The following is a 22,864-nucleotide window of genomic DNA, read 5'->3' on the forward strand; positions in this document are numbered from 1 at the left end:
CTGAGAAGGGCCGTTTTTTTTTTTTTCTTTTAAACAACTTTTTTTTTTTGGCTTAGGCACGTTCACCCCTAATTCGTCTAGCGAGCTGAATGTCCTTAGGCATGATAGTTACTCTCTTGGCGTGGATAGCGCACAAGTTAGTGTCTTCGAACAAGCCTACTAAATAAGCTTCGCTAGCTTCCTGGAGAGCCATAACAGCAGAACTCTGGAATCGGAGATCAGTTTTGAAGTCCTGAGCGATTTCTCGAACCAAACGCTGGAATGGCAATTTTCGGATCAAGAGTTCAGTGGATTTTTGATAACGACGGATTTCTCTCAAAGCAACAGTTCCGGGCCTGTAACGATGGGGCTTCTTAACACCTCCGGTGGCTGGGGCGCTCTTACGAGCGGCCTTAGTAGCCAGTTGTTTCCTGGGGGCTTTACCTCCAGTACTCTTACGGGCGGTCTGCTTGGTACGTGCCATGACTGACTATTCTCAAACGACTTTGAACAGAAAATGGGGCGCACAAAGATGACTTCGCTTAAATATGCTCCGAAACAGAAGGGGAAGGTGGGTGAGCGAGTCGAAACCGACCAATCGTAAAAGCGAAAAGGCGGGCGGGCGGATTCTTGGCGGTTTCGTTATTAAGAATATTTTTATATTACGTTTCAGACTCTCGACTGTCAAGATGTCCGAGGAAACAGCCGCTGCCCCTGCAACTCCAGCCACTGCCACGCCTAAGAAAAAGGCAAAAAGTGGCGCAACCAAATCGAAACCTAATCCTCCAACTCATCCCAAGGTTTCCGAAATGGTTGTGAAATCCATCACCACTCTGAAAGAGCGAGGTGGCTCTTCACTGCAAGCTATCAAAAAGCACATCAGCAGTCAGTACAAAGTCGACATCGACCGTTTGACTCCTTTCATCAAAAAATATTTGAAAAGCGCTGTCGCTGCTGGAACTCTGGTTCAAACCAAAGGAAAGGGAGCTAACGGTTCATTCAAGCTGAGTGCATCCGGTCAAAAAACCAAGGAGCCAAAGAAAATCGTGAAAAAGCCTAAAAAGGAAGGAGCTGCTTCTCCAAAGAAAGCAAAAGCCCCTGCTAAGAAAACGGCCAAGCCGAAGGAAAAAGCAGAGAAAAAGAAGAAGCCTGCTGCTGCTAAGAAAGCCACTGCTGGGGCTAAAAAAGTAGCCAAACCCAAATCTCCTAAGAAGGCAAAGGCTACAAAGCCAAAAGCTCCCAAGCCCAAGAAATTAAAAACACCCAAAAAAGCAGCTCCTAAAAAAACTTCCAAGAAGTAAATGGACTGAACAAAAAAATTTTTCGTTAAAAAAAAAAAACGGCCCTTCTTAGGGCCATAAAACAGGTGTAAAAAACACATGTGCCAAGCCAAAATTAATTTAATTTAATATATAATTCCCACAGTCATTTACTTAAACTTGATCAAGCCATTTTTTTTTTTTTTTTTTTTTTTTCATTAAAAGCCAAGAAAAACCATAGCACACACAATAATATGTTTTAAACACATTTAACAACTCAATATTTTTATGATACATGTTTAAGATGCAAACACTTCAAAATCATGTAAAGTGAATAGTGTGTAATGGGAATCAGAGACATGTGTTTATATTCTATTTCACACCGTGTATATAAATGAAAATATTAATTGAAAAAAAAAAAAATGCTTGTAATGAAATAATGTTTATACAATAATTGTGTCATACTGTTCAATTGAGTATTTTGTTTTACAAAAGAAACAGGTTATTATTCATGCAATAGTTGTACACACATATGCAGTCAAGTAATTCTTATTTGTGTATGTGTAAGCAGCACAAATAAAACAAAAATTCAATACATATTAAAAAAAAACATTGAAATGCAATAAATGAACATTCTTAATATTTAGCAAAAAACAAAAATTAAATCATTTATAAAATCAAATCTGCAAAATGATGATAACATTTAAAAACAATAAATAAGTGCACCATAATTATTGAAAATAAATTATTATTAAAAAAAGTCTGTCTATAAGTAATCAAATGAAAGCTTCTTATTGAGAGACAAGGCATGGGTGTCTTCACCAAATGACATTTCAAATCAATCACACTGATTAGTTAACCTCTAACCCTGATTTGCATGTTTATTTATGGTATAAGCACGTTACCATAGAAATGAATGCTTGACAACTGATTCTACGCATGTGCAATTCTCATATGTTGACATTTAGTTTCTGTTTCTTCTTAGTGTATAATTATTAATTCTGAACCCCTGCTTTCAGGAAAATTATTTTTGTTTTTTTCTTTGGGGGGGGGGGGGGGGGTAGAAGGATGTAAATTCTAGCAGAAAAGTATATTTTTATATCAAATATACAATGAAAATGGTTGTTACTTAAGAAAGTGACAGAGCCCATTTTTGCTTAAAATGTTGGCAAATTTTGCATGTACAGTCTTCTGTTTTGAAGATTTAATAAGTTTATATCTTTTAAAAAATAGTTGCTGGTCGTAGAGTATTGGGAAACAGAAATTTAAATACATCCTCCCACTCTCCAAACTTCCTTTTACATTTGATGCTTTGTGTTTTCAATATACATTCATTTTCATTAGAAACTCATTTTAGATCCTGTCCACTGATGTTTTAAATTGTTTTCTTCAGTTATTTCAAAGCAGTTATAGTTTATTTGCTTTAAATGTTAAGTTTATTATTCATTGAATTTTGTCATTTATGTCATAATGCTATGAACCATATCACCTTTTTTATTTATTGTTATTCTTTTTATTATTATTTTATTATTGTTAAGTTATTAAAGGAGTCAATGAAACTTGAAATTTTTCCTATAATTGATTAGAATGAATTTTTTTTTTTTTTCTCAATTCCTTCTTACCCCCCCCCCCCCTTCTTTTTCTTTTTTTTTTTCTTTCTTTCTTGTCACTAAAAAGAAGGACATTGTTCAAAAGATAATTTAAAAGATCAAATCATTCTTCTTCAATTAGGACACAATTTAAATTTCTTATCATCAAGAACAGCACTTTCTGAGAAATGAAAAGTTATTTTCTTTTTATTACACCCTACATTATTACTTTATTTTTAATTGCACCCCCCCCCCCCTCCTTCTTTATGTGCTTCTAATAACATGAATATAAAATAATTATGTTTTAATAGCATTACAAACAAAACAGTGTTCAACAACATGTGTTGGCCCTGAAAAGGGCCTTTTTTTTTTTTTTTTTTTTTCAGTGCAAGGGATTCCAACTTTCGCTTAACCTCCGAAACCGTACAAGGTACGTCCTTGCCTCTTTAGTGCATACACAACATCCATAGCAGTGACAGTTTTCCTTTTAGCATGCTCGGTGTAAGTGACAGCATCTCGAATGACATTTTCCAAGAAAACTTTGAGCACACCTCGAGTCTCTTCGTAAATCAAACCTGAAATACGTTTGACTCCGCCACGTCTAGCTAAACGCCTGATTGCGGGTTTTGTAATACCCTGGATGTTATCACGAAGAACTTTACGATGCCTTTTGGCACCCCCCTTTCCAAGACCCTTGCCTCCTTTACCACGACCAGACATGACTTCTCAAATGAGCTAAAATGACTCGAATGGCCCGGGACGGCAAAGCGCCCTCATTATATAGTGATTTCACACACGCCCCTGCTCCGAAGAGTGAAACGCGATTGGTTACTTTCAGCTTCGCAGCAGTGTGTATAAAATGCAAAAAACGACTGCCACCATGTGTTATAACTGTGCTGGCTTTTTCCATGCAGCAAGAAACTGCAGAATGACCCCGAAATGTATCAGATGTGGTGGTACCCATGCAACCAGGGACTGTAACATCAAGGAAAAAATTCAAGATCCAGTCTGTGTAAACTGCGGAGAAACTGGCCATACAGCTGCCTGGAAAGGATGCTCAAAATTCCCCAAACTTATAACCTCCAACGGGAAAACTACATACGCTGAAATAACCAAGAAAAATCAACCAAGACAAGACCCAAAGCCCATCTCAACACCCAGGAAACAGATCACGGTGCCCACTTCAATGGCTAATGAAGAAATAACATCATTCCAAGAAACCCTACAAATTATAAGAGAACTCAAAGAAATACTCCAGGAATTCCCCAAATTAATGGAGGCAGTGAAACTTGCAAGAAAAACAAATGACAAAGAAGAGAAAAAGCTTATCATCCTTAACGCGCTGATCGGCTAAGTCCCCTCAGAATTCAAGAAATCCCACTGCAATAACCCAGCTTTCTGATTGGTCCCCCAGGTACAATGGATTATCCGGCTCCGGCCCCACTTCAAGACCAAAAGTGCTCCTACTTCACCCTCTCCTACTCCCTTGACCGTCTGCTTTGCTATTGGCTGAGACATCTCACCCTCTCTCCCTCACCTGCCATGCGACTTTTCACCAGTCGATACTGCTTCATTTCTCCTTCAACCATCACTGGAGACGTCACAGTCTATGGAAATTTATGTCAAGCTAGGCCATCTCTATCTGCTATGTTGGAGGTAGCCCATTTCGGGCGGGTACTCCACTAATCTTTGCTATTTCAGCGGGGGCATTTTAACACGCTCCTTTGCTTATATGCCGATGACACAGCAATACTGGCCAAAAATAAAAATACCAACTACCTCACAATCGCGCTAAACAGGCATCTAAAGGCCATTTACGAATGGATGCAGATTTGGAAAATCGAAATAAACCCGAGCAAGACAGAAGCAGTACTGTTCCACAAGGGAAACAAGGAAGGAAAGTTCAAGCAAGTTGAGATTAACAAGCATAAAATTCCATGGTCTCAGGAGAGCAAATATCTAGGAGTAACACTTGATAGAAAATTAACGTTTAAACCCCACCTGAAAAATCTCAAAAACAAATTCCGAGGAGCAACGCGTAAGTTCTTCCCCCTTATTTCTCGGAATTCTAAATTAAATAGGGACACAAAAATGCTTATTTTTACTGCCTACTTGCGTCCAGTACTAACTTATGCATGTCCTGTATGGGGCTGCACTGCAAAATCCAACCTTAGAATAGTTGAAACCCAATACAATTTAACGATTAGAAAAATAGCTAACGCAAAATGGTATATGAGAAACACCGATATCAGGAAGGCACTGAATTATCCCTCCTTTAAGGAAGTAATTAAAAAACTCGCAACTAATCTCTTTAAATCACTCGATAATCATGAAAACGAAGAATTAAATAAACTCATCCCATATACTCCTGATCCCAAGTGTAAAAGACCCCGCAATATTCTGCTAATTTAACTCAAAACACACGTAATAACAAATACCTCCACCCCTCTGACCTAAATCTGTGTTTCTTGTATACCTGTTATCACAACAACCATTAAATCACTTTAATAGCAGGAACAATCTTATTCTCAATCTTGATAAAATAAATTTCACCCACGCAAGCAGCCAATGGGTAAGCTGAGCAGTTAACCACCCTAACCCCTTCCCCTCTCAACATCCGGAGGAGAAAGTTGGAACAGTCAAGAGTCTCTCGAAACTGACAATCTTAAAGGAGAGCTTCGGATTAGCCGGAATACCTCACCCACCCCTCCACGCCACACAGCAGACGTCCCTCATTGGTCGACAACTAATACTACTTATATCTCGGAGATTTCCCAGTCTAGGTCAGTCCAGCGCAAGCCAGGCTTCGTACAACATGCTATGTTGGAGGTAGCCCACACCGGGCGGGAACTCCTTCAATCGTTGCTATCTAAGCGGGGGCATTTTCCATTCTCATTTCGACTTGACGATGCCTCCTCAAGCCTCTGGTAAAGCTGTTAAAAAGGCCGGAAAGGCCCAAAAGGCTGTTCGTGCCGGTGATAAGAAAAAACGCAAGAAGCGTAGGAAGGAATCTTTCGCTATTTACATCTACAAAGTTTTGAAACAGGTGCATCCTGATACCGGTATTTCCAGCAAAGCCATGTCAATCATGAACTCTTTCGTGAATGACATTTTCGAACGTATCGCAGCCGAATCTTCCCGATTAGCTCACTACAACAAGAGGAGCACAATTACCAGTCGGGAAATTCAAACAGCTGTGAGGCTTTTGTTGCCTGGTGAATTGGCCAAGCACGCAGTTTCCGAAGGAACCAAAGCTGTCACCAAGTACACTAGCTCCAAGTAGAAAAATGGAATCCCTCGTTTAAAAAAAAAAAAAAGGCCCTTTTAAGGGCCAACACATGTTGTAGAACACTGTTTTGTTTGCAAAGAACAATGTTTATCACAATAATATAAAAAAGAAATTGAAATTTCAAGTGTGTGTATACATAATCATATTAATAATTCACAATATACTTTGTGTAAAAAAAAAAAAAAGAGTAAGTGATTCATGGAAATTAAGAATAATAGTTTAAAACATGTGTAGAAAATGATAAAATTAATAAATAAATGGGTTATTAGATTTTTAACACTTACATGCATCTGTTAACTTTCAATTCATTTTATTTCCGTTTTTGTTTTGTTTTTAAATTCTTCACACTCTTTCTAATTCTGGAAAGGAAATAAGAAAAGGATTTTTAGTGAAAAATAATTTATAATAACATTCAATCACTATTGATGATACTTCATTACAATTTAGAATCACAGGTACAAAATAAATAAACACTTCGTGCAATAAAAACGTATTTTGTAGGGAAAATTAATAAAACACATCAAATAAATTAATAAAAAAATAATAACATTACATGCAAAAGGATCAAATCTGAATTTTTGAAAGTGAAATAAAATTAAAAAGATGCCAACAGCACGCGGTGTTCCCAGGTGGTCACCCTCCCAAGTACTGACCGCGCCCGATGCTGCTTAACTGCGGTGATCAGACGAGAACCGGTGCTTTCAGCATGGTATGGCCGTTGACATTCATCTGGTGAGAAAATACATTTCATGTCCGATCTTATATATACGATACTAATACTCTACAGGTGCGATAATGAACCTTTTCGTGGGGGGTCTTGCTAATGACGAGTGTCATTAGCGCAGATGGATGTCGCTAATGACAACCCTAATGACCCTTTAATGAGGGTCGTAAAAGGACCACCCTAATGACCCTTTAATGAGGGTCGTAAAAAACGACCATCACTGACCACACACGATGGCCAGGGGGGACAATGGGGATCGGATGACACCACCCACGGCGACAATTTCAATTGCCCACAAGCTGCAAGCGAATTGACACCGACAGCCAAAAAGAGACCGTGCATTCACGTTCATGTTACAATACTCTTATCAAGTTTTTTCTTTCTTTCTTTTCATTACGCACTCCTACAAGAAACGAACACGAGACACAGATCACACCCCACAAAATATAAGAAAAAAAACCCTCTATTAAAAAAAAAAAAAAAAAAAAAAAAAAAAAGGTTCTTATAATAATAACTAACTCTCCTCTCAATTGAAATTATCACGCGATGAGTCGTTTTCACCTAGGAATTTGAAATGCTCAAAAAATTCCAATCCGAAGACAGAAGACACTTTATTAAAGGTCACTGTTTACTTATCATGTTTACATCGGCTGTCTGTTTATTTGATTTGTTTGCCTATAATTAAAACACGTGACAATAGGAAAGAAACGGCTCTCTTGAATGCCGAAGATGAGCGCTTTGCGTGCATTTTTGCGCAATTTCCTTGCTCTCCGATTGGCTGAAACCCGGTTTCGCGGTAGTACTATATAAAAGAGGGCGAAAAAGTTCTCTCTCTCCTGAACTGTAATCATGTCTGGTCGTGGCAAAGGCGGTAAAGTTAAGGGAAAGAGCAAGACTCGTTCTAGCCGAGCAGGGCTTCAATTCCCTGTCGGTCGTATCCATCGACTTCTCCGAAAAGGCAATTATGCAGAACGTGTTGGAGCTGGAGCACCCGTGTACCTGGCTGCCGTGTTAGAATACTTAGCTGCTGAAGTGTTGGAGTTGGCTGGTAATGCCGCCAGAGATAACAAGAAAACTAGGATCATTCCTAGACATCTCCAACTCGCCATCCGAAACGACGAGGAGTTGAACAAACTCCTTTCCGGAGTAACTATTGCTCAGGGTGGTGTATTGCCTAACATTCAAGCTGTCTTGCTCCCCAAGAAAACCGAAAAGAAAGCCTAAATTAAGACTTTACAAGTTAAAAAAAAAAAAAAAAAAAAAAAAAAAAAAGGCCCTTTTAAGGGCCAACAAATTATTAAGAATTAGCTACTGAACACTTGTAAAAATAATAAAAAAAGGGCAATATATTGAATTTTTTAAAAAAAAAGTTAGACATCGATTTTTTTTTTTTTTTTTTTTTTTTTTTTAAATTTATGAGTATTACTTTTTAATTTATAAACTGAATGAATTTCCATAAGAATGCATTGTATGGAAGGGTTTCTATGACATGCACAGTTTAGTGTTACAAGAATTGGGCTGGGTAGTAATGAAACGAAACGTGTTTCTGCTTACACTAAAGAGAAACTGAAAGGGTCCCGGAATGTGGTGCCATCTAGCGATCATGCTAAGAATTCGAAACTGGAATGCATTTCGCTATTAGTAAACAAGAGGAGAGGGAGATGTATAAATTGATGAAATGGAAAGTTATTTGCTTTTTGAAACATGAACATTCAAACATGCTTGTGTAAGAAGAGATTTACATAAAAAAAGGTGAGTATTTCATGGGAAATTAATATTATAAATAAATACATAATTATTAACATATTAATTAGTACATGGTTGTGTGTGCTATGGTGTTTCTTGGCCCTGAGAAGGGCCGTTTTTTTTTTTTTCTTTTAAACAACTTTTTTTTTTTGGCTTAGGCACGTTCACCCCTAATTCGTCTAGCGAGCTGAATGTCCTTAGGCATGATAGTTACTCTCTTGGCGTGGATAGCGCACAAGTTAGTGTCTTCGAACAAGCCTACTAAATAAGCTTCGCTAGCTTCCTGGAGAGCCATAACAGCAGAACTCTGGAATCGGAGATCAGTTTTGAAGTCCTGAGCGATTTCTCGAACCAAACGCTGGAATGGCAATTTTCGGATCAAGAGTTCAGTGGATTTTTGATAACGACGGATTTCTCTCAAAGCAACAGTTCCGGGCCTGTAACGATGGGGCTTCTTAACACCTCCGGTGGCTGGGGCGCTCTTACGAGCGGCCTTAGTAGCCAGTTGTTTCCTGGGGGCTTTACCTCCAGTACTCTTACGGGCGGTCTGCTTGGTACGTGCCATGACTGACTATTCTCAAACGACTTTGAACAGAAAATGGGGCGCACAAAGATGACTTCGCTTAAATATGCTCCGAAACAGAAGGGGAAGGTGGGTGAGCGAGTCGAAACCGACCAATCGTAAAAGCGAAAAGGCGGGCGGGCGGATTCTTGGCGGTTTCGTTGATGATTCTCGATTTGGACTCCAAATGGAGAGGACGTTTGTGGAGAGAGCTCCGTCTCCGACGGAGCAGGAGCTGCTTTTACGGGTGATTACGCCGACAAAGCGGACGATGCCTGGAGCGCAGACCCCCCGGACTGGTTCTTATCAGAACCGGAGCGGAAAGGGGGAGATGAGCTCACTAGCGGATGATGTTAGCAATATGGAAATTCAGCAGGGCCAAGGAAACCCCAGCGAAGAAGAAATCGCAAGAAATGAAGCGAGCGTGACGGTCCCAAGACCAATATCCCCAACTTCCATCCAAGTGACAGACGAGTTTATCGCTGAACACAGCCTCGAAATTACACAGGCCATTTCCCTCAAGGAGAACCTGGGAAATTGGGCGCAAGCGCTGGCAGCTGCTACTTCTGAAGACCAGCACACCCAAGTCAAGAAGGAGATACAGCAGGTAAGCGGCTGTTTGAACCAATTATTGATTAAACTAGGGATCCCCCTTTTTAAATTACCGGAAAATGTCAGGAAATTAAATGTAATTTGTGAAAAAGTTAGGCTAAAAAACGCCCCTAGCGCAACCTCTAATAATAGTAAAAATAATGCTAGTTGTAAAGTTAAAACCACTCCTAAAAAGAAAATTAATCTGAGTGGAAATGTGATTAATAAAAATCAAACTTCGCCGAAAGGCAGCCCTGTTAAAGAAAGGAAAAAACGTGTTGCTGATGAGGATGGGTTTATAGCCCCGGCTGCCCACCTCGTCAGAAAAGCTAAAAACTTAAAAACCAATAGTGACAAAAATAAAGAAATCGAAATTAAAAAAGTTCCTGAAGGAATAGAAGAGGTTGCGCTAGACAACGAGGTCGATGCCGATCCCTCACCTGCACAACCAAAACAAAAAAGAGTGCCGCCCTTTTTTGTTACCCCCCGAGCAGATTTTAGAACTATGCTTAACATCTTAAAATTAGAGGCTCCTTCCCTACGCTCAGTAATGAGCAATAAATTTCTAAAATTAACTGTAGAAACTGAGGAAGAGCACCGAAGCCTATCCCACCTCCTCGAATCTCAGGGTGCTGAGTTCAAAACTTTTATGCTGAAACAAGATAGGCCCATAAAAGTAGTTATTCGAGGACTTCCATCCTGCACTCCTATTGAGGACATTAAATCGGAATTTCATAAGGAAGGCTTCTCAGTTGTTAGCATAACTCAACTGACCAAATTCCAAACAAAATCACCGATGCCGTTATTCTACGTTCAAGTAGCAAACGGACCTCTGTCAGAGACGGTCTACACTCTCACTGAAATGTTTGGCACGAAAATTTCAGTGGAGCGATACAGAGGAAGGAAGGGGCCATCTCAATGCTGGCGGTGTCAGGGCTTCTTCCACAGCTCTGAAGCATGCAAATTACCAATTAAATGTGTAAAGTGTGCAGGACCTCACAGGGCTAAGGAATGTACTTTAGCCTATGAGGATAAACTTACGTGTGCAAATTGTGCAGGTGAGCATGCAGCGAACTGGCGCCAATGTCCCCGCTTCCCTAGACAAAGTGGTAGAAATAACACCACTACTAATTTCCTTAAAAATCACCCCTCCAAAAAATCCATATGGGATGTACCCAGGACGCATCGACCTCCTAAAAATTTCAGGAAAGTGGAAGGAAATGTGTCATTCTCACAAATTCTGACAAATTCAGAGTCAGAATTTCCTCCATTAGAGACCCCAGTGGAGAGCGAAGCAACTCCATCAGTTGCTAAAACCTCTATTCCAAATCAGTCGGTCCCAGTGGATGCTAAAAATTCTAAAATATTCACCGACATTTTTTCTGGCCTAGCAACAGTAATGAGAGAAGATTGGTGTGAACCACCTCTTCTACTCGAAGCCTTTAGAAAGGCATTACCAGCAATTCGTGCTGCATCCCACGGTGCTGATATGGCGTATTTTCTCTTCCAAGAATACGTCAGTCTTAGTTACGGTCCCCAACGTTAACATTCAATCGTAACAACATAATAAACTTGCATAATCTTAAGGTCTGCACTTGGAACGCAAATAGCTTGCGTAACAAGATCGCGGAAGTAAGAGACTTTGTTTCAGAGCAAAATCTTGATGTGTTTTTGGTACAAGAGACCCGACTCCCCCCGGAGTTCACACCCCTAATCGCTAATTACCGGATCTATAAAACAGATAGATCCGGAAATAATAATAATCGGCCAGGCAATCATGGAGGTACTTGTATTTATGTGAAATCAATAATTGAACATCACGTCATCCCCACTCCCGTTTTAGAGAGGATAGACGCGACAATTATTGAGGTTAAATTAGGAAATCTCCCCCCTCTCAAAATTGTGTCAGCATATGTACGATCTGGGAGTCCGTACATGTTCCCTCTGGAGGATTTAGAAAAACTTTTAAATTTAGGCCCAAACGTCATCATTGCGGGCGATATGAACGCAGGTCATATCGCCTGGAATAACTATAAATCAACTAGGTATGGAATGCAGTTGTTTAATTTTCTTGCAACGCAGGACGGAGTCAATGTTTTGGCGCCCCACTCTCCAACCCACATTAATCAAGTTAGCTCAAATGACTCCGTCATAGATTTCGCAATATTAAAGCGAATTCCTTTCCACTCTCAAATTAGAGTGCTAAATTGTTTAGATTCTGATCATCTTCCAGTAGTTTTGACTTTTGATACTGGAACCTTTTCTCTAAATTCACCAGCACATTTCTCCACCAACTGGGAGAACTTTCGGCATATTTTAAATTTAAAACCCCTCCCTCCCTTCAAAATTCATAGCAATGATGACGCAGAAATTGCAGTTGGAAGTCTAGGAAAAACTCTAACGGAGGCGCTCGCAGAAGCCTCAAAACCAAAATTTAATAAACCTCCAGAAAAGCTTCCTTTCGAAATCCAAACCAAAATTAAACTGCGAAACTACCTGCGAAGAATTTGGCAACGTTCTCGCGACCCTCAAGTGAGAACGGAACTTCGCAGAACCCAGGATGAGATCAAAGGGTTAAAAGTAGGTCACTTCGAGCAACAGCGAGCTAGTCAATTAGAGAACCTAGACACAAAAGGCCTCTGGCGCCGCTCCTCCTTTATCAGAAAACCATTCTCCCCGATTCCCCCCCTCAGAGGGGGGACGGGGGAACTCGCTCTAGCTCCCATTGAAAAGGCGGAAACTTTGGCAGATAGCCTACAGGACCAGTTTGCCCCCCACGCGGACGCGTGGCTGGCGAACCCCCCACTGACTCAATTCGTCACAGATCAGCTGGAGAGCTTCTTATCGCAACAACACGTAAACAACCTGCAGCCCGTTCGGCCCACGGAAATCATGGAATTCATGAATAACCTCAAGCCGAATAAATCGCCAGGATTGGATTTAATTACAAATCGCATGATTAAAAACCTCCCTTTTAGATTTATTTTATACTTAACTTTTCTAATAAATAAATTAATGGAATTGTGTTATTTTCCCGACTGCTGGAAAACAGCTGTGGTTGTCCCTATTCCAAAACCAAACTCTGATTTGACTTTACCTCAAAATTTCCGTCCCATCTCGCTACTTAGTAGCTTGAGCAAAGTGTACGAATCTGTGCTCCTCAAACGCCTGAATCAATTTCTCAGCGACAAAAATATTTTAATTTCCGAGCAATTCGGATTTCGTAAAAACCTGTCGACGAATCACCAGCTAATTCGTGTTACAGAATTGATTCACAGTGGCTTTGAGAAGTCCCAAACCACAGGTGCACTTTTTCTGGACGTAGCCAAAGCCTTTGACAAAATTTGGCACGAAGGGCTTTTATTCAAGTGCATGCGACTTGGATTTTCGGCGCAATTTGTCAAAATTTTACGCTCGTACCTACTTTCTCGTAATTTTCGGGTACGAGTTAACGATGTAATTTCTTCCCCCAGACCAATCCGAAGCGGTTGTGCGCAAGGAAGTTTACTCTCTCCAACTCTTTTTAACATTTATGTTAACGATCTACCTAGAGCTAGCAATTGTCACTTAGCAATTTTTGCAGACGATACCGCCATTCTTACACAGCATAGGGACCCAAACATAGTCATATCAAACATTCAACAGTACATGACCATTTTGCAGTGCTGGCTCATCGGCTGGAAAATAAAAGTCAACCCAAGTAAATGCGCGTGCCTCCTGTTTACTAAAAAAGTAAATATGCCTGACCTAGCCCCTATCCAAATTTTTGGCCAACCCGTCCCCTTTGTAAATGAATACAAATACTTAGGGTTAATTTTAGACGCAAAATTAAGCTTTAATAGTCATATTAAAGCAGCCCTCACCAAAGCTACTAGAACGAGTGTTAAACTCAACAGCTTAATTTCTCCTAGGAGTAAGCTATCGATTAGGCTCAAGCTTCTGCTCTACAAAGCTGTTTTAAGACCAATAATGATGTACGGCTCCCAAATATGGGGGGCGACATCAGCCACAAACATTAAGAGGTTGCAAGTTTTTCAAAATAGGCATCTGATGAAGATTGTTGACGCCCCCTGGTATATCAGGAGAAAGATCTTACATGACGATCTCAAAATTGAACCTGTTTCGGAATTTATTAGAAGAACATCAATAAATTTCTTCGAAAAACTGCCCCAGATTCGTAACAAGTTACTTAATCTACCTGCTTATGATCCTGCAGTACCCAGCTCTAGGAAAAGACCTAGAGCTGCAATAGACAATGTCTATATAAATTTCCCCTCAGTTAAAAAACTGAGAATTAATTAACTCTGTTACCAATCTGGTGGATTAAATTTTTCAAAATTATTTGTTTTGGCCTCAGATAGCTACGATGAGCTACACGCGTGAAATTCCTTGAAATTTTTCCTTCAGAAAGTTTAGTTCCAAAAAAGCCCCAATAGTTAAGGCACGTGCAACGTAATTCCACTAAAGTTCTATTTTACCCCATAAATAATTTAAATATTATTTTTAAATTAATTAATTGTATCAAAAATTATAATAATATGAATTAAATACCAAATTTCATGACGTTAGAGCTTTATTGCGCTCGTCCAAACTAGTTCAATTAAATTTAACTTTTCCCTAAACTAACAAATTAAAGTATCTATTCCAAATTATGATGTGGAGGTGCTCGTGACCACTTTGTCACATCGCGGAACTCCGAAACATCACGACGTTGCCGTTGCCGTTGCGGTTTCGTTATTAAGAATATTTTTATATTACGTTTCAGACTCTCGACTGTCAAGATGTCCGAGGAAACAGCCGCTGCCCCTGCAACTCCAGCCACTGCCACGCCTAAGAAAAAGGCAAAAAGTGGCGCAACCAAATCGAAACCTAATCCTCCAACTCATCCCAAGGTTTCCGAAATGGTTGTGAAATCCATCACCACTCTGAAAGAGCGAGGTGGCTCTTCACTGCAAGCTATCAAAAAGCACATCAGCAGTCAGTACAAAGTCGACATCGACCGTTTGACTCCTTTCATCAAAAAATATTTGAAAAGCGCTGTCGCTGCTGGAACTCTGGTTCAAACCAAAGGAAAGGGAGCTAACGGTTCATTCAAGCTGAGTGCATCCGGTCAAAAAACCAAGGAGCCAAAGAAAATCGTGAAAAAGCCTAAAAAGGAAGGAGCTGCTTCTCCAAAGAAAGCAAAAGCCCCTGCTAAGAAAACGGCCAAGCCGAAGGAAAAAGCAGAGAAAAAGAAGAAGCCTGCTGCTGCTAAGAAAGCCACTGCTGGGGCTAAAAAAGTAGCCAAACCCAAATCTCCTAAGAAGGCAAAGGCTACAAAGCCAAAAGCTCCCAAGCCCAAGAAATTAAAAACACCCAAAAAAGCAGCTCCTAAAAAAACTTCCAAGAAGTAAATGGACTGAACAAAAAAATTTTTCGTTAAAAAAAAAAAACGGCCCTTCTTAGGGCCATAAAACAGGTGTAAAAAACACATGTGCCAAGCCAAAATTAATTTAATTTAATATATAATTCCCACAGTCATTTACTTAAACTTGATCAAGCCATTTTTTTTTTTTTTTTTTTTTTTTCATTAAAAGCCAAGAAAAACCATAGCACACACAATAATATGTTTTAAACACATTTAACAACTCAATATTTTTATGATACATGTTTAAGATGCAAACACTTCAAAATCATGTAAAGTGAATAGTGTGTAATGGGAATCAGAGACATGTGTTTATATTCTATTTCACACCGTGTATATAAATGAAAATATTAATTGAAAAAAAAAAAAATGCTTGTAATGAAATAATGTTTATACAATAATTGTGTCATACTGTTCAATTGAGTATTTTGTTTTACAAAAGAAACAGGTTATTATTCATGCAATAGTTGTACACACATATGCAGTCAAGTAATTCTTATTTGTGTATGTGTAAGCAGCACAAATAAAACAAAAATTCAATACATATTAAAAAAAAACATTGAAATGCAATAAATGAACATTCTTAATATTTAGCAAAAAACAAAAATTAAATCATTTATAAAATCAAATCTGCAAAATGATGATAACATTTAAAAACAATAAATAAGTGCACCATAATTATTGAAAATAAATTATTATTAAAAAAAGTCTGTCTATAAGTAATCAAATGAAAGCTTCTTATTGAGAGACAAGGCATGGGTGTCTTCACCAAATGACATTTCAAATCAATCACACTGATTAGTTAACCTCTAACCCTGATTTGCATGTTTATTTATGGTATAAGCACGTTACCATAGAAATGAATGCTTGACAACTGATTCTACGCATGTGCAATTCTCATATGTTGACATTTAGTTTCTGTTTCTTCTTAGTGTATAATTATTAATTCTGAACCCCTGCTTTCAGGAAAATTATTTTTGTTTTTTTCTTTGGGGGGGGGGGGGGGTAGAAGGATGTAAATTCTAGCAGAAAAGTATATTTTTATATCAAATATACAATGAAAATGGTTGTTACTTAAGAAAGTGACAGAGCCCATTTTTGCTTAAAATGTTGGCAAATTTTGCATGTACAGTCTTCTGTTTTGAAGATTTAATAAGTTTATATCTTTTAAAAAATAGTTGCTGGTCGTAGAGTATTGGGAAACAGAAATTTAAATACATCCTCCCACTCTCCAAACTTCCTTTTACATTTGATGCTTTGTGTTTTCAATATACATTCATTTTCATTAGAAACTCATTTTAGATCCTGTCCACTGATGTTTTAAATTGTTTTCTTCAGTTATTTCAAAGCAGTTATAGTTTATTTGCTTTAAATGTTAAGTTTATTATTCATTGAATTTTGTCATTTATGTCATAATGCTATGAACCATATCACCTTTTTTATTTATTGTTATTCTTTTTATTATTATTTTATTATTGTTAAGTTATTAAAGGAGTCAATGAAACTTGAAATTTTTCCTATAATTGATTAGAATGAATTTTTTTTTTTTTCTCAATTCCTTCTTCCCCCCCCCCCCCCCCTTCTTTTTCTTTTTTTTTTTCTTTCTTTCTTGTCACTAAAAAGAAGGACATTGTTCAAAAGATAATTTAAAAGATCAAATCATTCTTCTTCAATTAGGACACAATTTAAATTTCTTATCATCAAGAACAGCACTTTCTGAGAAATGAAAAGTTATTTTCTTTTTATTACACCCTACATTATTACTTTATTTTTAATTGCACCCCCCCCCCCCTCCTTCTTTATGTGCTTCTAATAACATGAATATAAAATAATTATGTTTTAATAGCATTACAAACAAAACAGTGTTCAACAACATGTGTTGGCCCTGAAAAGGGCCTTTTTTTTTTTTTTTTTTTTTCAGTGCAAGGGATTCCAACTTTCGCTTAACCTCCGAAACCGTACAAGGTACGTCCTTGCCTCTTTAGTGCATACACAACATCCATAGCAGTGACAGTTTTCCTTTTAGCATGCTCGGTGTAAGTGACAGCATCTCGAATGACATTTTCCAAGAAAACTTTGAGCACACCTCGAGTCTCTTCGTAAATCAAACCTGAAATACGTTTGACTCCGCCACGTCTAGCTAAACGCCTGATTGCGGGTTTTGTAATACCCTGGATGTTATCACGAAGAACTTTACGATGCCTTTTGGCACCCCCCTTTCCAAGACCCTTGCCTCCTTTACCACGACCAGACATGACTTCTCAAATGAGCTAAAATGACTCGAATGGCCCGGGACGGCAAAGCGCCCTCATTATATAGTGATTTCACACACGCCCCTGCTCCGAAGAGTGAAACGCGATTGGTTACTTTCAGCTTCGCAGCAGTGTGTATAAAATGCAAGCGAGGTAGCGCGGGGGCATTTTCCATTCTCATTTCGACTTGACGATGCCTCCTCAAGCCTCTGGTAAAGCTGTTAAAAAGGCCGGAAAGGCCCAAAAGGCTGTTCGTGCCGGTGATAAGAAAAAACGCAAGAAGCGTAGGAAGGAATCTTTCGCTATTTACATCTACAAAGTTTTGAAACAGGTGCATCCTGATACCGGTATTTCCAGCAAAGCCATGTCAATCATGAACTCTTTCGTGAATGACATTTTCGAACGTATCGCAGCCGAATCTTCCCGATTAGCTCACTACAACAAGAGGAGCACAATTACCAGTCGGGAAATTCAAACAGCTGTGAGGCTTTTGTTGCCTGGTGAATTGGCCAAGCACGCAGTTTCCGAAGGAACCAAAGCTGTCACCAAGTACACTAGCTCCAAGTAGAAAAATGGAATCCCTCGTTTAAAAAAAAAAAAAAGGCCCTTTTAAGGGCCAACACATGTTGTAGAACACTGTTTTGTTTGCAAAGAACAATGTTTATCACAATAATATAAAAAAGAAATTGAAATTTCAAGTGTGTGTATACATAATCATATTAATAATTCACAATATACTTTGTGTAAAAAAAAAAAAAAGAGTAAGTGATTCATGGAAATTAAGAATAATAGTTTAAAACATGTGTAGAAAATGATAAAATTAATAAATAAATGGGTTATTAGATTTTTAACACTTACATGCATCTGTTAACTTTCAATTCATTTTATTTCCGTTTTTGTTTTGTTTTTAAATTCTTCACACTCTTTCTAATTCTGGAAAGGAAATAAGAAAAGGATTTTTAGTGAAAAATAATTTATAATAACATTCAATCACTATTGATGATACTTCATTACAATTTAGAATCACAGGTACAAAATAAATAAACACTTCGTGCAATAAAAACGTATTTTGTAGGGAAAATTAATAAAACACATCAAATAAATTAATAAAAAAATAATAACATTACATGCAAAAGGATCAAATCTGAATTTTTGAAAGTGAAATAAAATTAAAAAGATGCCAACAGCACGCGGTGTTCCCAGGTGGTCACCCTCCCAAGTACTGACCGCGCCCGATGCTGCTTAACTGCGGTGATCAGACGAGAACCGGTGCTTTCAGCATGGTATGGCCGTTGACATTCATCTGGTGAGAAAATACATTTCATGTCCGATCTTATATATACGATACTAATACTCTACAGGTGCGATAATGAACCTTTTCGTGGGGGGTCTTGCTAATGACGAGTGTCATTAGCGCAGATGGATGTCGCTAATGACAACCCTAATGACCCTTTAATGAGGGTCGTAAAAGGACCACCCTAATGACCCTTTAATGAGGGTCGTAAAAAACGACCATCACTGACCACACACGATGGCCAGGGGGGACAATGGGGATCGGATGACACCACCCACGGCGACAATTTCAATTGCCCACAAGCTGCAAGCGAATTGACACCGACAGCCAAAAAGAGACCGTGCATTCACGTTCATGTTACAATACTCTTATCAAGTTTTTTCTTTCTTTCTTTTCATTACGCACTCCTACAAGAAACGAACACGAGACACAGATCACACCCCACAAAATATAAGAAAAAAAACCCTCTATTAAAAAAAAAAAAAAAAAAAAAAAAAAAAGGTTCTTATAATAATAACTAACTCTCCTCTCAATTGAAATTATCACGCGATGAGTCGTTTTCACCTAGGAATTTGAAATGCTCAAAAAATTCCAATCCGAAGACAGAAGACACTTTATTAAAGGTCACTGTTTACTTATCATGTTTACATCGGCTGTCTGTTTATTTGATTTGTTTGCCTATAATTAAAACACGTGACAATAGGAAAGAAACGGCTCTCTTGAATGCCGAAGATGAGCGCTTTGCGTGCATTTTTGCGCAATTTCCTTGCTCTCCGATTGGCTGAAACCCGGTTTCGCGGTAGTACTATATAAAAGAGGGCGAAAAAGCGCCAGGCATTTCGCATTCTCTCTGATTCGAGTGCTTGGGATTGAACTGAACGGACGTGTTTTTCAGCCGCTCTGATCTTTGCCAACCTGCTAGCGCCAGACCCGCAGACGATTAATAGGCCCGACCCGTCCTTTTCAGGATTAGTGTCGGAAGGGCCAAACGTTCCTGAGATGATGGATGACGCAGACCAAGAAATCATGACGGAGGCCTCCCCGGATTTCGTGGAGCTTCTTAATCGAGACCACGAGCTACAAGCAAGCATGAGGAAGATCCTACAAGACATGGAGGACGTCAAGAGTATGGACTACGTAATGGACCCCACCCGACTGATGAAGAGACTCTACAGACTGTTCCACCAGCAAATGGGTAAGTGGCAGACTCTTATGTTGAGCATTCCCCCAAACCTGTACGATAATGAAAATTTTAAGAGTACTTGTATAGAGTTCCAAGATAGATTATTCGAATGCGGCTTTCGTTCCGATACAGAACCAATGAGTGAGTCCAGCGATGAGGATGAGTCAATTAGCCCAAATGAGAAAAATTTAGTACTAGAAATGATGCAGGATGTATGTAGGTCAATAAATAAAAATTCCGACCAAAAGCAAATTGGTGGAAAGGACGCAACCCCAAAAAATGACCCCAAGGATAAGAAAAAAAATGAACCGGCCAGTGATAGCAATAAGGGCAAAACCAAAATCAACCGCCAGAATAAAAAATCAGGCAAAGAGTCCGATAGAGAGGAAAAGGAAAATAATAAAAACAAATTAAGTAAAACTAAGGAAATAGAATCAAATGCTACCCCCACGGGGGAGGAAGGAACAAAACATAAAAATAACGAGGAGACTAAATTAGTGAGGGAAATATCAGACCAAAAAAGCGTAAACACAGATAGTGACGGATTCCAACTGCCCAAGCGTAAACGCAGTTTTAAAAATAGCAAAGAATTCATCCCTAATAAAAAAATGATAGCCAGTGACCCCATAGCAACAGAAAATAGATACAGTCCACTGGAAGTGGATAAAGTAGATAACCCCTCCCAAGAAACACAAATATCGCCAAAAATCCCACCCATCATGTTAAGAAGAACGGCGGAATATAGGGAAATCATAAAAAGACTTAACACTACCTACAACATAAAATGCAAGGCAAAAGAAGCGGGCGAATTTATCAAGCTATTTGCAGAGACATCAGACGACGTCAGAAAACTGACCAAATATCTCGACGAACAAAGCAAGGAGTACTTTGTTATTGCTGACAGGGCAGAAAAACCAGTCAAGGTTGTAATAAAAGGGTTGCCACTAAATTTAGATACCGAAGAATTAAAAACCGAACTCACGGAGAGAGGGTTCCGAGTAGACAAAATAAACCAGCTTAGAAGATTTAAAACCAAAGAGCCCCTGCCGATCTATCAAATACATCTGTTCAAAACCGATAATATTCAAGAAATTTATAAACTAGATACGATAATGTATTTTATGATAAGGGTGGAGAAATATGTCACCAAGCAGAGCCACCAGTGTTATAATTGCCAGCTTTGGAATCATGGTTCAAACGGGTGTAAACTGCTACCTAAGTGCGTCATCTGCGCCGAAGCTCATCCATCTAAAGAATGCCCAAAGAAGGGGAAAAAAGAAACAGAGGTAAAATGTGCAAATTGCGGAGGACCCCACACAGCTAACTACAGAGGATGCCCGCGATACCCTAAGGCAGCGAACAATAGAGCCATCCAACCTGGGAAAAGCTTCGCCGAGGCAGTTAGGAGACAAGCGAACCCCCAGTCAAGCAAGAGCAACCCCACCAGAGAGGAAGCGACAGACACAATAGAGAGAAGAGTAAATACACTCCCCTCCCCCCCGACCGCGGGAGTAGAAAAGGAAGATAGCACGGCACTGATAACAGGAGCCACGTGCTCAGCACGTGGGGGACTGAAAGACGTTCTGGCGCTCGCCGCTGAAGTAAACAAAATCTTTAGTGTCATCAGTGACATACCAGGAACACTTAAGGCTATGCAAAGCAAAGATAATGCGTGGGAGAAGCTTATGATACTTGCCGAAGCACTGAGGTCCCCCAATACCAATTAACGATGACTGCACATACTTCCGGGGTAGTTGCAACCTCTTGGAACGCTAATGGACTAATAGGAAGAACAAAAAAAATTATAAAGATATTTCATGCAAATCCCTGCTCCTTCAAACACCTAGCCCCCCACGCCCCAACCAGTCTACACCCACGCCAATTAGCCAATGGAACCCTCTAGGACAACTTAAAACCCCTCATAGTAATAGATTCTCTGTTTTGTTTGTTTGTCGTTGTTGCTGTGTGTCCTGTGTCGTCCATGTCCTTATACCCATAAATAATAGCTATAATATCTGTAAATTGTTACTTAATTCCACCCTAGTTTATGCTCAACATAAGTTGTCTGTCACTAATAACCATTTCAGCTGAGCGGAAGATGAAAGGCCGCCGAGCCTAGGCGCTTCCAAAGAACCCCAACATCATTGGCATTGGCATTCGCATTCTCTCTCTCCTGAACTGTAATCATGTCTGGTCGTGGCAAAGGCGGTAAAGTTAAGGGAAAGAGCAAGACTCGTTCTAGCCGAGCAGGGCTTCAATTCCCTGTCGGTCGTATCCATCGACTTCTCCGAAAAGGCAATTATGCAGAACGTGTTGGAGCTGGAGCACCCGTGTACCTGGCTGCCGTGTTAGAATACTTAGCTGCTGAAGTGTTGGAGTTGGCTGGTAATGCCGCCAGAGATAACAAGAAAACTAGGATCATTCCTAGACATCTCCAACTCGCCATCCGAAACGACGAGGAGTTGAACAAACTCCTTTCCGGAGTAACTATTGCTCAGGGTGGTGTATTGCCTAACATTCAAGCTGTCTTGCTCCCCAAGAAAACCGAAAAGAAAGCCTAAATTAAGACTTTACAAGTTAAAAAAAAAAAAAAAAAAAAAAAAAAAAAAGGCCCTTTTAAGGGCCAACAAATTATTAAGAATTAGCTACTGAACACTTGTAAAAATAATAAAAAAAGGGCAATATATTGAATTTTTTAAAAAAAAAGTTAGACATCGATTTTTTTTTTTTTTTTTTTTTTTTTTTAAATTTATGAGTATTACTTTTTAATTTATAAACTGAATGAATTTCCATAAGAATGCATTGTATGGAAGGGTTTCTATGACATGCACAGTTTAGTGTTACAAGAATTGGGCTGGGTAGTAATGAAACGAAACGTGTTTCTGCTTACACTAAAGAGAAACTGAAAGGGTCCCGGAATGTGGTGCCATCTAGCGATCATGCTAAGAATTCGAAACTGGAATGCATTTCGCTATTAGTAAACAAGAGGAGA

General features: G+C 39.1%; 9 protein-coding genes and 2 non-coding genes across 11 annotated transcripts; 6 read left to right on the forward strand and 5 right to left on the reverse strand.

Moving 5' to 3' along the window:
* Nucleotides 1-38: 38 nt before the first annotated feature.
* On the reverse strand, nucleotides 39-9,152 carry LOC129974915 (uncharacterized). Its single transcript, XM_056087705.1, has 5 exons — nucleotides 8,749-9,152; nucleotides 3,535-3,802; nucleotides 3,241-3,440; nucleotides 1,007-1,200; nucleotides 39-469 (listed from the first exon to the last, which is right to left on the reverse strand). Exons 1-5 carry the CDS (start codon nucleotides 9,149-9,151, stop codon nucleotides 53-55), a joined length of 1,482 nt encoding a protein of 493 aa, XP_055943680.1. The 5' UTR covers nucleotide 9,152; the 3' UTR covers nucleotides 39-52.
* On the forward strand, nucleotides 507-1,297 carry LOC129975154 (histone H1C-like). The gene has a single exon (XM_056088117.1). The coding sequence runs from the start codon at nucleotides 528-530 to the stop codon at nucleotides 1,278-1,280; it is 753 nt and encodes a 250-aa protein (XP_055944092.1). The 5' UTR covers nucleotides 507-527; the 3' UTR covers nucleotides 1,281-1,297.
* Nucleotides 3,208-3,591, reverse strand: LOC129975160 (histone H4). Its single transcript, XM_056088123.1, has one exon. The coding sequence runs from the start codon at nucleotides 3,545-3,547 to the stop codon at nucleotides 3,236-3,238; it is 312 nt and encodes a 103-aa protein (XP_055944098.1). The 5' UTR covers nucleotides 3,548-3,591; the 3' UTR covers nucleotides 3,208-3,235.
* LOC129975158 (histone H2B) lies at nucleotides 5,718-6,138 on the forward strand. Its single transcript, XM_056088122.1, has one exon. It carries the CDS (start codon nucleotides 5,736-5,738, stop codon nucleotides 6,108-6,110), a length of 375 nt encoding a protein of 124 aa, XP_055944097.1. The 5' UTR covers nucleotides 5,718-5,735; the 3' UTR covers nucleotides 6,111-6,138.
* On the reverse strand, nucleotides 6,721-6,839 carry LOC129976789 (5S ribosomal RNA). The gene has a single exon (XR_008785211.1). It is a non-coding gene; the product is annotated as a 5S ribosomal RNA (ribosomal RNA).
* LOC129975155 (histone H2A) lies at nucleotides 7,675-8,088 on the forward strand. The gene has a single exon (XM_056088119.1). It carries the CDS (start codon nucleotides 7,690-7,692, stop codon nucleotides 8,062-8,064), a length of 375 nt encoding a protein of 124 aa, XP_055944094.1. The 5' UTR covers nucleotides 7,675-7,689; the 3' UTR covers nucleotides 8,065-8,088.
* A 5,356-nt stretch (nucleotides 9,153-14,508) lies between the features above and the next one.
* LOC129976246 (histone H1-III-like) lies at nucleotides 14,509-15,149 on the forward strand. The gene has a single exon (XM_056089725.1). It carries the CDS (start codon nucleotides 14,521-14,523, stop codon nucleotides 15,130-15,132), a length of 612 nt encoding a protein of 203 aa, XP_055945700.1. The 5' UTR covers nucleotides 14,509-14,520; the 3' UTR covers nucleotides 15,133-15,149.
* Nucleotides 15,150-17,058: 1,909 nt separating this feature from the next.
* On the reverse strand, nucleotides 17,059-17,442 carry LOC129975188 (histone H4). Its single transcript, XM_056088162.1, has one exon. The coding sequence runs from the start codon at nucleotides 17,396-17,398 to the stop codon at nucleotides 17,087-17,089; it is 312 nt and encodes a 103-aa protein (XP_055944137.1). The 5' UTR covers nucleotides 17,399-17,442; the 3' UTR covers nucleotides 17,059-17,086.
* Nucleotides 17,424-17,991, forward strand: LOC129975186 (histone H2B). Its single transcript, XM_056088159.1, has one exon. The coding sequence runs from the start codon at nucleotides 17,589-17,591 to the stop codon at nucleotides 17,961-17,963; it is 375 nt and encodes a 124-aa protein (XP_055944134.1). The 5' UTR covers nucleotides 17,424-17,588; the 3' UTR covers nucleotides 17,964-17,991.
* A 582-nt stretch (nucleotides 17,992-18,573) lies between these two features.
* LOC129976766 (5S ribosomal RNA) lies at nucleotides 18,574-18,692 on the reverse strand. The gene has a single exon (XR_008785189.1). It is a non-coding gene; the product is annotated as a 5S ribosomal RNA (ribosomal RNA).
* A 3,351-nt stretch (nucleotides 18,693-22,043) lies between these two features.
* LOC129975183 (histone H2A) lies at nucleotides 22,044-22,457 on the forward strand. The gene has a single exon (XM_056088157.1). The coding sequence runs from the start codon at nucleotides 22,059-22,061 to the stop codon at nucleotides 22,431-22,433; it is 375 nt and encodes a 124-aa protein (XP_055944132.1). The 5' UTR covers nucleotides 22,044-22,058; the 3' UTR covers nucleotides 22,434-22,457.
* Nucleotides 22,458-22,864: the final 407 nt, after the last annotated feature.

Source organism: Argiope bruennichi, chromosome 7, assembly GCF_947563725.1.
Source record: "Argiope bruennichi chromosome 7, qqArgBrue1.1, whole genome shotgun sequence".
Classification (NCBI taxonomy): Eukaryota; Metazoa; Arthropoda; class Arachnida; order Araneae; family Araneidae; genus Argiope; species Argiope bruennichi.